Source organism: Neodiprion fabricii, chromosome 2, assembly GCF_021155785.1.
Source record: "Neodiprion fabricii isolate iyNeoFabr1 chromosome 2, iyNeoFabr1.1, whole genome shotgun sequence".
Classification (NCBI taxonomy): Eukaryota; Metazoa; Arthropoda; class Insecta; order Hymenoptera; family Diprionidae; genus Neodiprion; species Neodiprion fabricii.
This window is the reverse complement of record NC_060240.1, coordinates 28,423,853-28,437,590: the sequence shown is the minus strand read 5'-3', so window position 1 is coordinate 28,437,590 and position 13,738 is coordinate 28,423,853. Positions and strand designations below refer to the sequence as shown.

Sequence of the window (13,738 nt, the reverse complement as noted above, 5' to 3'; positions counted from 1 at the left end):
GCATTTCTTCAAATGCATTGAGATTATTTTTTACAAATATTCACGTACAGTTAGAGAAAAAATTAAGTAAACCAGAGCCTCTATGAAAAGTCGGACAGTTACGATTACTTCACAATCAACCTAAATCTGATAACCTTATATGGTACGGTGTTATGTCGTAATAATTATACTCGGTTAAATTGATCGGATTCACACGGAGCGTTGGAGTACTTAACAAGTTGGAACAATTATTGGACAAGACGGACTCTCGATGCATCAAGTGCGTCGGGATAAAGCTACGACGAATCCACAGAATTTTTAAGGATATACGAACAAGTGGCACTCGGTATGTCTGAAATAAATCTCAGGTACTCGATGTCTCTTGTTCTCACAAACGATTCGGCATGAATCGGAATTGGAGCCAAACAGACGTGACCATTTTTACAGACGACGAAGCTAAATTGACTTTTAGTGTACATGGTCGTACGGTAGAATGACAAGTGCGCGGTAAATGGTTGACGCTTTTTACAACCCGGTATGTATCGTACGTGCCTTTCTTTTTTTCCAATATTTCATTAGAAATTAATTCCATATGTTGTTATTATTCATTTGATTTTTTCAATCTTCCCTTGGTAATTTAGATACGAATATTAAGGGTAAGGGCGATGCGATTCGAAAACAAAATCAATCGATTGTGTCGATTCGATTATTTTTGTTGATGTGGCTTGTTTTTCAAACCGAATATCCTGAACAAAAACCTCTCTTGCCTGAAGTATAACCATCAAAAAGCGACATTCTACTCGAAATTTAAGAATTTTATGTTTAAAATCCAAGCTTCTTGACGAAAATTTTTTTGCTCAGCAACTTTCGCGATTCGTACGAGAAAGTGTGATAAACAGCGACGAATTTATCAAATCCAAATTGAAATTAACCATCTTTATCAAAGTGTTTCTATGTATTTTAATCGGAAACTATCATATTTCCCGAAATGAGTAAATTTTATTTAGTTTATACCGTGACTCAGCTATTTTTCACGCAAAAAATTTGGATAAATAAAATACCGTCGATACGTTTCAAAGATTATTAACTGTGATTTATACTTCAGACCCCTGCGTGAGATTAAAGAAATACTGAGACTAGTCGGAACAAATTTTGATATTCTACATGAAATAATTTGTTGAGCTGCGATAAACTGAAGGTTTTAAGCACAATGTTTTATGGGGTTTGCGAGTCGATGTTATTTAACTCAGTACTGTCGCAGTTAACCAAACGTGTCTGTGCGAAAAGTCTTCTCCACTTGCTGCTATGTATTCTTATTACCTTTTCGCTCAATATTTGTTGAAATCAATCTTTGTGCAGCAAATGTACAGCAATAAATATTATTGAATTATTACGATGTATATCAAGGTTTGCTTGCATTTAGCGAACGTTTTGTTCATAACTTTGGCTTATTGTCAGAATAGTTTTCTTTGATTTTGATAGCAATTGAGGACACACCTTGTTATTATACGGCTATATCACTACTTTGCAATCATAAAACCGTCTTATTTCTGAAGAATTTTCGCCTACATCGTTATCGGAAATAGTTTCGCCCCAAGGGTTTAAGCATAAATTCTACATCTTTTACCAAGCACTCTGAATCACCCCATTTCCGGTACGAGGCAGCATCCGCCCTCCTCTAACAATAAGTGATACGTGAAACGGATGAATAAGCAAACATCACAGTTCGTCGTAAGATAGTGATTTCATTTCGGTCTTTGGACATGTACAATATATGTAACGGTCAAGTATGTAATTCGGTAATATTTCTACACGACATAACTCAACACATACAGTGCAAGCTGTTTTATTTCCCCACTCTTTTCCCCGTCCTCCATCCTCTGGGATCAGGACTCACTCGAGTCGAGCGCCAATCAGCGAAAGGCTCGCCTCCATCAGTCGACCGAAAGCTCACGTATATCCAACTCCCAGTGGAAGTATCGTGATAGGGTTTCGGATGTTGCTGCACCAACACAAGCTGCGAATACTTTTACAAACCGACGATACGGTCACCCTGTAGGACTCCGTGAGACAAACGTGCACTTTATGAGCCAATACTCATTATTCGGAATCACACTAATTAACGCCTGAAGAATATGGCCATTGGAATCCACCACGAATCGGTTAGATACCGTAAGTTTTCTGTGAAACCTTGCTGCTAAACGCCGACAGATAGGCAACCAAATTTCACAGATAACTTGCGGCTTGTTAGTTTTGAAATTGATCGTAGGTACGGTATAAGATTAATTCACAGCACTATAATAATTCGAGCGGAACATTCCGTCTTGTCATTGGTAATCATTGAATTATCGTGGAGTTTTATTCAAGAGACATTGGCACGGATGAGGGATTCCACCATATATATTTTCGAAGCCTCCAATGCCGGAGGTTTTTGGCGGGGTGACGTTCGCTGGTTATTGCGACGTAGAATGGAGATGAGTGCGCTTTTGTTATAAATGGGCGGAACAGCGACACGTAGAAAGTTGCCGAATGTTATAAGTGCAAGGGTCGGTGCAGGAGACAACCCGGTACTGCAGCTAGGAAGCATCGGACCTTTACTTATATCGTGGCAGGCTAATAACGTTGGTAATGTGATATGATTAGCTTAGTTGAGTTCAGTTTAGTTCATATTCGTTCAATTTAGTGGTTCGTCGGCAAAATCACGTCCAGTTAAACCCATTTAGGCGAGTTAACTTACCGCGGCTCTCCTATACCCGCGGCTCAATTCGCATACGTAACTTCCTTGCAGTTCTCCAACTCCCCAAGAGAATCGATACAGCATCAACGACCTCCGCCTTGCCGTTCGCGAATAAACTTTGAGTTATCGCACATCACGGTATGCGTAATAACAAATAAAGACCTAATCGAATCGCGAATAGGCGTTGCGACTCTGCTGTCAATGTTGAAACTATACGCGAAATGAGAGTCAAACAGGAAACTGCCGAAGATACCGAGATTTATTCTGTTTTCCCGTTATTTCTGTTCAGTTTCTACGTTCTTGCAGCCGCGACGAATTTCCGATTACGCTTGTGCTTTTATTTTCGAAAACATCCGCAGAAAACATAAGAAAATTGAATCGAACGGAAGAATATCGATCGGTTATAAATCGTCGAGTTCCTCGCAAGTTTTAATATTTACAGTCTGTTTATACAATAATCTTTGGTTAAATTAATGTGAAAATAATACGTTTGGAACTTCCTTGAAACGTGTGCTCGAATAACCCATAGCATAGCTGTGTAATATACGTCTGTGGGTTTGCTATGGTGGTTTTTCTTAGAGACTCACGAGTACGATAATGAAATTGGTGTTCGCGACCGTGTAGATATCATACAGATTCGATTTAGTTGGGTGACGGTCAGGGATGAAATGATGCACTTTTACCAATCAATTATGCTTCTAAACGACGTTTCGGCGGGCCCCGCCTGGCATCATCAGGTTTCTTTGATGTAGAATGAATAAAAAATTTGACATGAGATATTTACGGTGTTTACAAATTTACCGATGTACATAAATGTCACCGTTTATGCTTTAATCTGATTATTGAAACTAAAGTGAAGAGTACGATAATCTATTCAATTAAAAACCATCATAGCCAGTATAAAACACGACGTAAAAACGATCGAGGAATTTGCTAAGACGTCGTTGAGAAAATATTCCGGGAGTAACCTAATCGAATGTATCACGTGTACCTTCACAGGCCTGCAGTGTGCGCGTATACGTTAGATGAATGAAAATCAGTGCGTTTTAAGTTAATTACGGACAATTAAATTAGCAGTTGATACACGCGTATGGATGTGTGCACGTGTGATACATACATACACGTACAGAGACCGAATGGGGGTAGTTTGATTGGGCCAATTCGAGGCAATTCCTGACGATTGCTGGATTTGTCCAGCCCATCTCGAAGAGCTCGTGTCAGTTCAACTCTACCAGTCGGCGGACATGGAGCCGAAGAACCGATCGCGATATCAATGTTTCCGATTTCCGTGCGCACGAGTAGAACGCGAATTGTATCTGCGTGAAAACGCGGTTCCAGGACTTCCGAGCCGGGTGATCAAGGATGGATCCGCGCACCACGTTCGATTCAGTGATTACGCCCCAATTCCTGCCACCGATACCTAGACGCGTGGTTTTCACGATACAAAGAGAACGAGAGAAAAAACGAGCGAGAGAGGAGAGAGAGGAGAGAGAGAGAGAGAAAGGTGGCGGGGAGGCGGTTTTCACACACGCACAAGAACGCGCGTCACAAGGTGGTGGGGAGCGACGAGAGAGGATTCGAAAAATCGTGCCGATAGGAAACCGCGTGCTCCGCGTCCTCTTCGCGGCTTCCTCATCCCGTCTCTTTCGGTGTGGGCTGCAAATGGAGCCGCGGCGAGGATCCTCGATGGCGGAGAACCGCGCACGAAAACCTGCGTGAATGTGAGCGTGAGCATCGCAGAGCGAATACGCGGTCCAGGCGAGTGCGGCGGACCCGTATGATCCGGTGCGTCTGTGTCGGCAGCTGCCGAGCTCGACGACGGATGGGCGCGGAGGTTTGCCCTGACCGCATTGGTTGCAACGGGGGTGTAAGGGGCGGGGCTGCTCGGATTGGTTAAAATATAAATGTGTGTAAGTGTGATGTGAGAGGCTCAGTGTTACTCCCGTTGGTAGGCGAAGTAAGTGTTATCGAGGCAACCGACTCCGGCAGACTGCAGAGTCTGAACGAGTTCAGTCGGGCATCAAGGCCCGGTACAACTAGTTCAGTTCGTTAACTTTGGTTAAAACTAATCAAAATTAATCATAACCGCAACAATTGATCGCAATTGGTCCAGATTCCATTACGTTGTGTCGTTGGCAATCATCCACATTTTTGCATAATTGCTTTTAACTCAGTTTTATTTATGCGGTGCAGCGCGACTTCTGCCGGCTGAAATCTGAAAAATCGTTGAAGCCGATATACCGACTCGCGTTATCTCACCCTCCGATCGAGGGCGTGTTGGGCAAAAATTGCTTCCGAATACTCCTACGGCATGGAAGGTGGCCCGTTCGACGACCCCTTGTTCTCGGAGTTTGGGGCCCGCGGTGCCGGCGGAAGTGTTCACAGCATCCAAGTGATGCTGGGCCTTCACGGCGGGCATCACGGCGGCGATCTCCTGCCGCCCGGGGGCCCTCTTCACAAGTTGGATTCGTCGAACAGCCCGCCAACGCATCACCACCCTCACGTCGGGGTCAGTCATCAGTTGCACCAGCAGCAACAGAAGGAACTTAAGGAGCTGGAGCTCGCGGGAATGTACGCGCCGCAGCTAGCCCAGGCCCAGGAAGTTACCACTTCCACGTCTTCGTCGGCGACGCCAACCTCGACGAACCTTCAGCAGGGACTGCAGCTCAACAATTCCGTCAAGAGGAAATCGGACGACTCTATGAACTCCATGGCTCCAGGTAAATTTCTCACATGTCGTAAAGAGGGCACCGGATACCTAATTAAAAGGAAATCAGAAGCACGTCGAAGCGGAGAAAATTTTAGTACGTTGCAAGTAATAGCGTTTGCAAAAGGGTCACGTCACAAACGGTGCAATGCACGAGAAATAACACGCGTTATTCTATTTCTGTTTTCTTGCCGCTTCGCACACTCCACGTAAATACGTAATACACCCGAGTTTATGATTTCACTACGCGTGTGGAGTATGTGCAAGCGTCGTAGGTGTGTTTCAATTGACCCGCGGCTAATTAAGAGATGACGCATGTTGATGACGACTGTAATACTTATACGAGAACCCGACACTGTCAGCCCGAAAATTTACAGATAGATATAGAAATCGATACGGGTGTTTGAGGAATCGATAAACTGAAAAATTTCGTCCAGCAAGAAAGGGATTAAAACGGTTTATCATCAAAGAGCGCGTCGCGGAAAGCAAAGTTTGAACGCAAACGCGTTAGATGTAATCCACGCCCCTCTTTTCTCCGTTATAATCAGAGTAAATTAAACGTGAATTGACGGCTTAACCAGCTGAACAACCCCGATGGCTGATGCAGTAATTTGTGAGCAGAGTCATAACGTATATTACAACCAGTACTGGAACTTGAACCAGTACAACCTGCGATCTCGGGAAGGATAGAGATTCTCTTGATACGTTTAAACAGTATCCAAGTTTTTGCTATATACACGAATTTTCCTGCGCCGATCAATCCTTTATCTACTCGAACATACGCAGTCCATCCACGCTGTATCGGATTATGAACCAGTGTCGAAGCGCCAATTAAACTAATCGGTGTTCTGTTATTTTGGGGTTGCAGTGAGCAGTGATTCACAGCCAGTGAAGAAGGACTCGAAGAAGAAGACGGACAACAATGGCATCAAGAAGAAAAAAACTAGGTAAGTCTTAGGAAGAAAAAACTACGGTACAACAAGCAAAACAATAATCTTATTCAGCGGACTGCTCCGAACGGATTTGGATACTATCGAGCGTTATGGGATTTAGTTTTTAAAGGCACCAAGCGTTTGTCCGCTGGGTACGTTTTTTTTTTTTTTTTTTTTTTTGCCCAGTATCAAACATCCGAGATTATCGAGTCGATCTTGACCATTATGGGATATGTACCCTCCCTCGCGTGCAGTGACGCGGGCATTTAGGTGCAGGAATTATGAGAATTTCATGAGGGTCCCTCATAGCACCGGGTGTTCGCATGTGTATTTTACACGTACCCACAGATATCTGGGTACGTACGTGTGAAGTGCATTCTACGGCACGCGGGTGGGTGGGTGAGTCGAGACAACATTTGGTCATCTCGTTACTTGCATTTGTGTACACGCATACCTAGGAATGCTCAATTTCCTGACCGACGGTTTCAAATACTGCTGCGATCAATCAGATGTTGCGATTGTAAAATGACGTTAAATCGTGCGATTCGATTTGCGCGTCCAACGGACACGAACAAATGTTGACCTGTTTTCGATGATACGCATACTGCGATATTTTATCGGATTTCTCGCACCGAACGGTAAATTGCATTCTACGATATCATTACGAATGAGATAGAATTGAATGTAGGTATGAAAATCAATCGATGTAACTTGTATAATTCCCGAGTTTAACATATCTGACAAAGCCAACTAATGGCAAAATATCTTAAACTCCGTTGGAGCAACAATGTTTGATTATAAAAATTATTTTTTACGGTAAATTCCACCTCGCGTCGACAATGTGTGACAATATAATATAGGCAGGCAACCGTTTGCAGGGTGTTTTATCCGATGCACCGACAATTTTCCTATAAAGTATAACGGGCCGATTACCCTGTTTCGAAAATCGAACGTTGCAGACTAAATACACAGTTCGAAAAAAAAATGCCCCAGCAGGTCTACTAAAATTTTTGGGTAGACTTAACCATTTTTAACTGTAATAATAATCGAAGAATAATGAAAACTTGAAAATTAAACGTTGATATGGCAATTTAAATGTTAAACTTACAAGAGTTCGCGTCATATTCGTTAGCAAAAATGTAACCAATACCACAAATATAAAGCGGACCTGCTGGGAAGTTTCGTTTAGTTAGATTTTTCCGACAGTCATAGAACATCTTCTTGTTGTTTCCTACAGGACAACATTCACCGCTTATCAGCTGGAGGAACTGGAGCGAGCTTTCGAGCGAGCGCCGTATCCCGACGTGTTCGCGCGGGAAGAACTCGCCCTGAAGTTGTCGCTGAGCGAGTCCCGGGTGCAGGTCTGGTTCCAGAACAGACGAGCCAAGTGGCGGAAGCGCGAACCGCCGCGAAAAACGGCAAGCTACATGACAGCGGGTTCGGCGAGCCCGGGGCTGAGCGGCTCGTTCACTTCCCTGAACAACAGCTTGAACCCCTTCACGTCGTCGGCGAGCGCCGCGGCGCCTCCCGACGCCTGGGCTTACACGCCGGCCTACGACTTGTCGCCGCATCTGAATCTCCTGAGCCCCTCGAACTCGCCGTACGCTTCCTCGGCGTTCGGGGGACCGAGCAACAACGGCTCGGCATATTCTTACACGACGATGATACCGCAGCACGACGCGTCCCTCTTCTCCGCGCCGCCGAACAACACGATGCGCGTTCACCAGGACTACATGAACGCGAACAACAGTTCGCCCCCGCAGCTTTCCCGCGCCGACTATCAGACGATGGTCAACAACCACTCGCCTCCCACTCACTTGACCGGCTCCATGTCCGAGGACGAGCACCAGAGCAAGCAGCTTGAGTACGTCAGCGGGCTCAGCCCGCCCGAAAAGTACCAGCACGATCAGGGCGACTACGTTCAGCAGCAGCAGCAGTCTCAGGACCAGAAGCAGGAGTACAACATGCATTCGCCCCCCGGTCGCCAGGGCATCAAGGACCAAGTTCTCGTCAAGAACGAACCCGGCAACCAGCAGAGCTACGTTCAGCTACCTCCTTTTTTGAACTGACTCGAACCCTTGGGTTCGGGTTCGAGTCCAGATTTAATCACTAATTTTCAAGATGATTATACACACTCGTTCGATGGTTATTACAACTGACGCGGTCACGGGGTATATCGTACGCGTAGGAAAATTTCAGAGATATTTTACTCTGAAGGTTGATGAACAACTCGGTCGTTTGTTTTAAAAAATACCTTTTATACGCCACGATGCAATTTTGCTTATTGAAACTTTTTTGAAGTAGTAGGTAAACGGCAACATGCTGAAACGTTATTTCGGTATAAAAGTGAAAAGATTTTCTGGCAAAATTTAATAGGTATACTTTTAGATAGTGGAGTAAGATCGATCTGAAACAGTGGTCTGAACCTTGCGGAGAATATTAGCATTTTGATGAAAAATATCTGACATTCTTTTTCATTAATTTTCATTTCTTCGAACGGCATACTTGGGTTGTTGGAAACTTTTCTTGAAAGCCTGTAAAACATGACTCTTCAGAGCTGATTAGAAAACTTGCCATAATGGTTTACTTGTAATACTATAAATTGAATATTCATAACACCCGTATAGAAGTTTTTGGAGACAAATTTTATATAAAAAAAAAAAATTCGTAGCATTTCAAAGACGTTCGTTTCTAAACGTTATTTGAAGCATGCCGATTCGTTCAAACGTACCCATTTCAATTGTAAATATTCTCTCAAATTTGTAAAAATGTTTTCCTGGACCTTTTCATCAAACCTTTTACTTCATGCAACGTCGCAAATAAGAATATCTCCAAATTATGAAAATCCTCGAAACGGATAGGAAATTAATATATAAGCTAATCGGATATTCAGCTTCCCCTGTGAGTTTCTTTCGCTTCCCTTGCATGACAGCAAATTCTGACCGATAACGTTGGTCGGTAAATCGTCGTAAAAATGTTCATTTATGTTGTTTCGTATCCGGTTCTTCTTATCCGAGCGGGGTACCCGAAACCTTCAAGTGTCTTCAACGCCAGTGCCTTCTTTCGATATTAGGATCTCGGTTTGAGTAGTAAATACCTGTAAGTATAAGGGCCAAATATTCTAAGCCCAATGAGTATAAGCTCGTGTCATTAAAAAGTTTACGTTACTGTGTATGGATATACTTATTGTTAGTCAACTAAAATTTAAATTCTGCATCTATACACGGAGATTTACAGGAAGTGCTATTCGTATGCGGCTTTCAAATGATTGAAACGAAAGTGTAATCAGTAATTGGTCTACGGACGTCGTTGGCTATGATTTTCTTTTTTCTCTTTTTTTCTACATCAATATTATTATTAAAGCGCTCGTTATAGTCAATCGCACCAAAAGATATAGTTAAGAGTATTAGCTGCGTAGTAGATTCTTGCCATTATGGAAATAACTGATTACCGGCAAATGTCGTCTCCTATTATTCCTAACAGTATTTATTGACTTGACGGTGTTTCACCACTTTGCAATAATACCAGGAATATTTGAATCGTTTTAAGCAACTAACGAGCTAATTCACGTATAAGTATACATATATGCATATTGTTGAATGTAATCATTTATAATAAAATACCTCGTCTGAGATACAGCTGCTTATTTTCTCCATACGGCTGCATTCTAGTTTATTAATCGGAACCGACTGAAGCAAAAATTAAACAACTACCATTGGACGCATGCGTAACATAAAATACCGTTTAGAAATACGTATGCAATACACACGTTACATCAAAAAAAGAAGCTGTTATAAGAGAAAATATATATCGGCGTAAGAGCAGTTGACAGCGGCACATTCGATTTGTGATAGCAGACTTTTTTTTTTGACGTAAATTCGATGAACCGCTTCAACGACAATTGTGAGGTAACCGGTTCGACCAATCACAACAGCGCGTGAAATAGGGGTGCCCGAAAATCTATAGTGATCGCAGAGTGATCGGTAGTACTCGGCGAACTATAGCCGAGCAAACACGCCGAATTTCGCATCGCGACAACTTGGCCAAATACCGAGGAGGAAGCGACTGCGAAGTTCCCTGCATTGACATTTAATAGCGATGTCATATAACCGTGTTCACGTAATTATAATCAGATTTTCATATTAAACTATAGAATGATACGTTTCAATTTTTTATTTTTACACTTTATTTTTTTTTTCAATTTCATATCTACAATTTACATTTCTGTATGAAAAGCAGTCACAGAACCATCGTTTATCATGAAACTCAACACTACGTGTTGTAGAGATCTATTCTAATTTTTCTCGGCACATTCAACCCAACACTGACTGATAATTATTGGTGAAAATATTTGATTCGCAAGATTTCACATACTCTGTTAATGAGATTTAACTATGTATGTACGTATAATACATACCTGTTTAATGTATCTTGGATGGTAAAGAATTTCGATAAGCAAAGAAATAGCAATGTAAATAAAAGACATTTTTCAGGTATAATACGGTTTTCCAAAAAATTCTAAGAAATCTGTGAGCCGCAGTGAAAAGAAAATGTTACACGACGAAATCGGTTCTGGTATAAAATTTAAAATATTTAGAATATTTACATAATATACAGGATCTGCTATTCATGAAAGCATCTTAAGGCCCCGCTGACCCGGCGTGTCATATATACAGAAATTTGCAGGTGATTGGAGCCCGTTCATGATCCACAAGAAGCCTGTCTCGACGTGTAAGTGATTTCATTGGCCGGATTTAACGGTACTGGCCAATGAAATCATCGGCCTTTATTCAACGTTGGATATTATCTTAGAGCATATAGTACTTTATATCTTCTAAGGATATTGTGATTAAGTATATTTCCAAATCAAATCGATCTTATAATTCACTTTGTACAGTCGGAACTTGAATCTATAGCATTATTCACACAAATTTCTGGATGATGGTCGAACAGGTGGGAGGAAAAAGTTTGATCAAAAATCAAAAATCACGGGAATTATGCCATTAATTACGTAAGACTCAACATCTCAAATTTTTGTCTATAAATAACAGATACGAAAGTAGATTTAATGGTATAATAACTACGAAACCAGTTGTCTATTTTCATTCTTCTTTCAAAACCTGGTTTGTTGTTACTTGATCCGACGTCAGTAAATGCTGTTCGGGCGTATCCTCTAATACACCGAGCCCGGAAAAATGAAATTTTTTTTCAATATAATAAACACACAAAGCAAGTTTCTGACTAGGAGTCCAATTATTAGATTTCTCGGATTCGTCGGATTCAATTTTTTCCAGCACTTGTTCAACACGTGAACTGTTGAATAAAAAAAATAATTAATTTTGACAGTGAAGAAAGATACAAAGTTTGAATTTTTCTTAATTCTAATCACGAAAAAACATCGTCTTACCTTTTGTAGAGTAGAACATGAACATTATTCAGAATATCTTCGTTGGTATAATTTCTTTCTATTAAATAAAAATATGTATCCACCACGTGAATAAATGGTGCATGAAGCCACATTGAATTCTTCTGTAGGGACCGGTGAATAGAAGCTTGAGAGGCGCCTGTGTTTTTACTCAAAAATTGTAACAAGTCTGTACCTTTAGCTCGTACAAGTCCCTCTTCAAGTTGTCTTCAAAAATGAAATAAAAAAGCAGAGAAATAAAGAATTCTTTTTATAGTAAGAATAACGGAGTAAACTTTAATAGTGAAAAAGTGATGAAGAACGAATTATTTCACTAACCTATTGAAATAAACGGAACTAGAGCTAAGCGTAAAAAGGCTGATGCTCTTCACATTATGCTCTTTCATGAACTGTAAACGATCTTTTACTTTTCGTAAATATAGAATTAAGAGCAATAAGCGTTGATGATCCAAAAAACCTCTTAATTCCGGTATGCTCTGTATCTCTTTCAGTCTAGATTCTATGGTTTCCTTCGAGAGCAATAATATAGTAGGATATACTTTTAGCGCAGATTCTGTCACACCGTGTTTTTTAAGAATCTCTAACCTTGCAGGGATCAGGTCTGCCTTTACGTCCAAAAGTTTTGGATTTTTAATTAACAAAGGCTTCATATCACTGCCAGCAACTTGTTTATACGTCGTCAGTAACTGCTTGATATTTGTTGCGTCTGCACGAAGTAGAAAATTAGCTTGCTTTATCTATGCAAAACATAAATATAATTATTTACTATAAACTATTACTAATGATACCCGAAAAGTAATTCAAAATTGACGTTACCTTAGCTTTAGAAAATTCAAGTTCATTCTCTAGACAGTCGATTACTTCTTCGATCGATCTTATAGAGAAATAACGAAACTTTTGTATAACTGCTGTTAATTTACTCAATTCCTTTTCAGTGTACTTCAGCCGCCACTTGAGATAATGCTCTAGGCAAATGGAGCGATATGTGTGAATAGAATTACTTTTTGTTAGTGAATCTAAGCATGGAACATCTGGCGGTGGTTTATTGAGAACACTGAAAATATTTTTCGCAATGTCAACATCAGCCGGTAGCAGATTCCAGTCCTGAAATTGTTGAAGACTGTATTCACAGCCTGTCATAAAACTGGAATACACAAGATCGAGGGTGAGAACTTCTGATATAACAGACATTAATAGTTAATAGTTTAAGGTATTTACTCGCGTTATCAAGCGATTCGAATGAAGTCATAATGAAAGTTGCATATTGTCACATTCTCAAGTATTTACTTACGGTTTTAATATGTTTGCTGATAATTTTGTGCAACCCAATTCTTGAAAGTAAGTTATTCTTCGCTCCAAAGTGGATGCTTTGAGAGATATTACTCCTATAATGTCCTTCACTTCGTTGCCAATTCCATATTTCTGTGTGTGGTATTTGCCTTTTTAATATGAATCAATATACGGTACTTATCGTCTTTTTATTTATTAATCTTGTCGCTCATACTCACCAAGCAAAGTGCGTAGGTTTCGGCGATTTGTTCGTTTGGAACCATGCGCAAGAGTTGATTTGCCTTTAAATAATGCCGTGCTTCTCTTGTGTCAATTTTCAATAACTTAACCAAAAATTTCATCTTTTCTACTGTGGCATTAGTTGTTGAATTATTCCCTTGATTTTCTATCGTTGCTGAGATCTGTGTCATCTTTGTCACATGGAAGATAGTCGTTTTTAAACACTGTTGATTATTTGTAAGCCAATTTTTCAAAGTAAATCCCAGCATGATTTTATTTTCATCTCTGAATCTATTCCATCCGTGATTTAATGCCGCACCGGTGTTACGCTTGATACTTCAGGTATCGTTCTTTCGTGATGCCCTCGAGTAACCATATTCAGCGGGCCAAGTATTGGTCGGTAATTCAGACGTTCCCTGTGTTCGACGGTGAACGGAGACGTGATTGGA

The 13,738-nt window shown here is 41.0% G+C and overlaps 2 protein-coding genes across 2 annotated transcripts; one reads left to right on the top strand and one right to left on the bottom strand.

Annotated features, from left to right (window-relative positions):
- Positions 1-3,293: 3,293 nt before the first annotated feature.
- Positions 3,294-9,989, top strand: LOC124175884 (retinal homeobox protein Rx-B). The gene is made up of 3 exons (XM_046556492.1): positions 3,294-5,436; positions 6,292-6,370; positions 7,593-9,989. The coding sequence occupies exons 1-3, from the start codon at positions 5,028-5,030 to the stop codon at positions 8,422-8,424; spliced, it is 1,320 nt and encodes a 439-aa protein (XP_046412448.1). The 5' UTR covers positions 3,294-5,027; the 3' UTR covers positions 8,425-9,989.
- A 523-nt stretch (positions 9,990-10,512) lies between these two features.
- LOC124175882 (transcription termination factor 5, mitochondrial) lies at positions 10,513-13,674 on the bottom strand. Its single transcript, XM_046556490.1, has 6 exons — positions 13,289-13,674; positions 13,072-13,202; positions 12,597-12,924; positions 12,099-12,517; positions 11,763-11,987; positions 10,513-11,668 (listed from the first exon to the last, which is right to left on the bottom strand). The coding sequence occupies exons 1-6, from the start codon at positions 13,556-13,558 to the stop codon at positions 11,458-11,460; spliced, it is 1,584 nt and encodes a 527-aa protein (XP_046412446.1). The 5' UTR covers positions 13,559-13,674; the 3' UTR covers positions 10,513-11,457.
- Between the last annotated feature and the right edge of the window lie 64 nt (positions 13,675-13,738).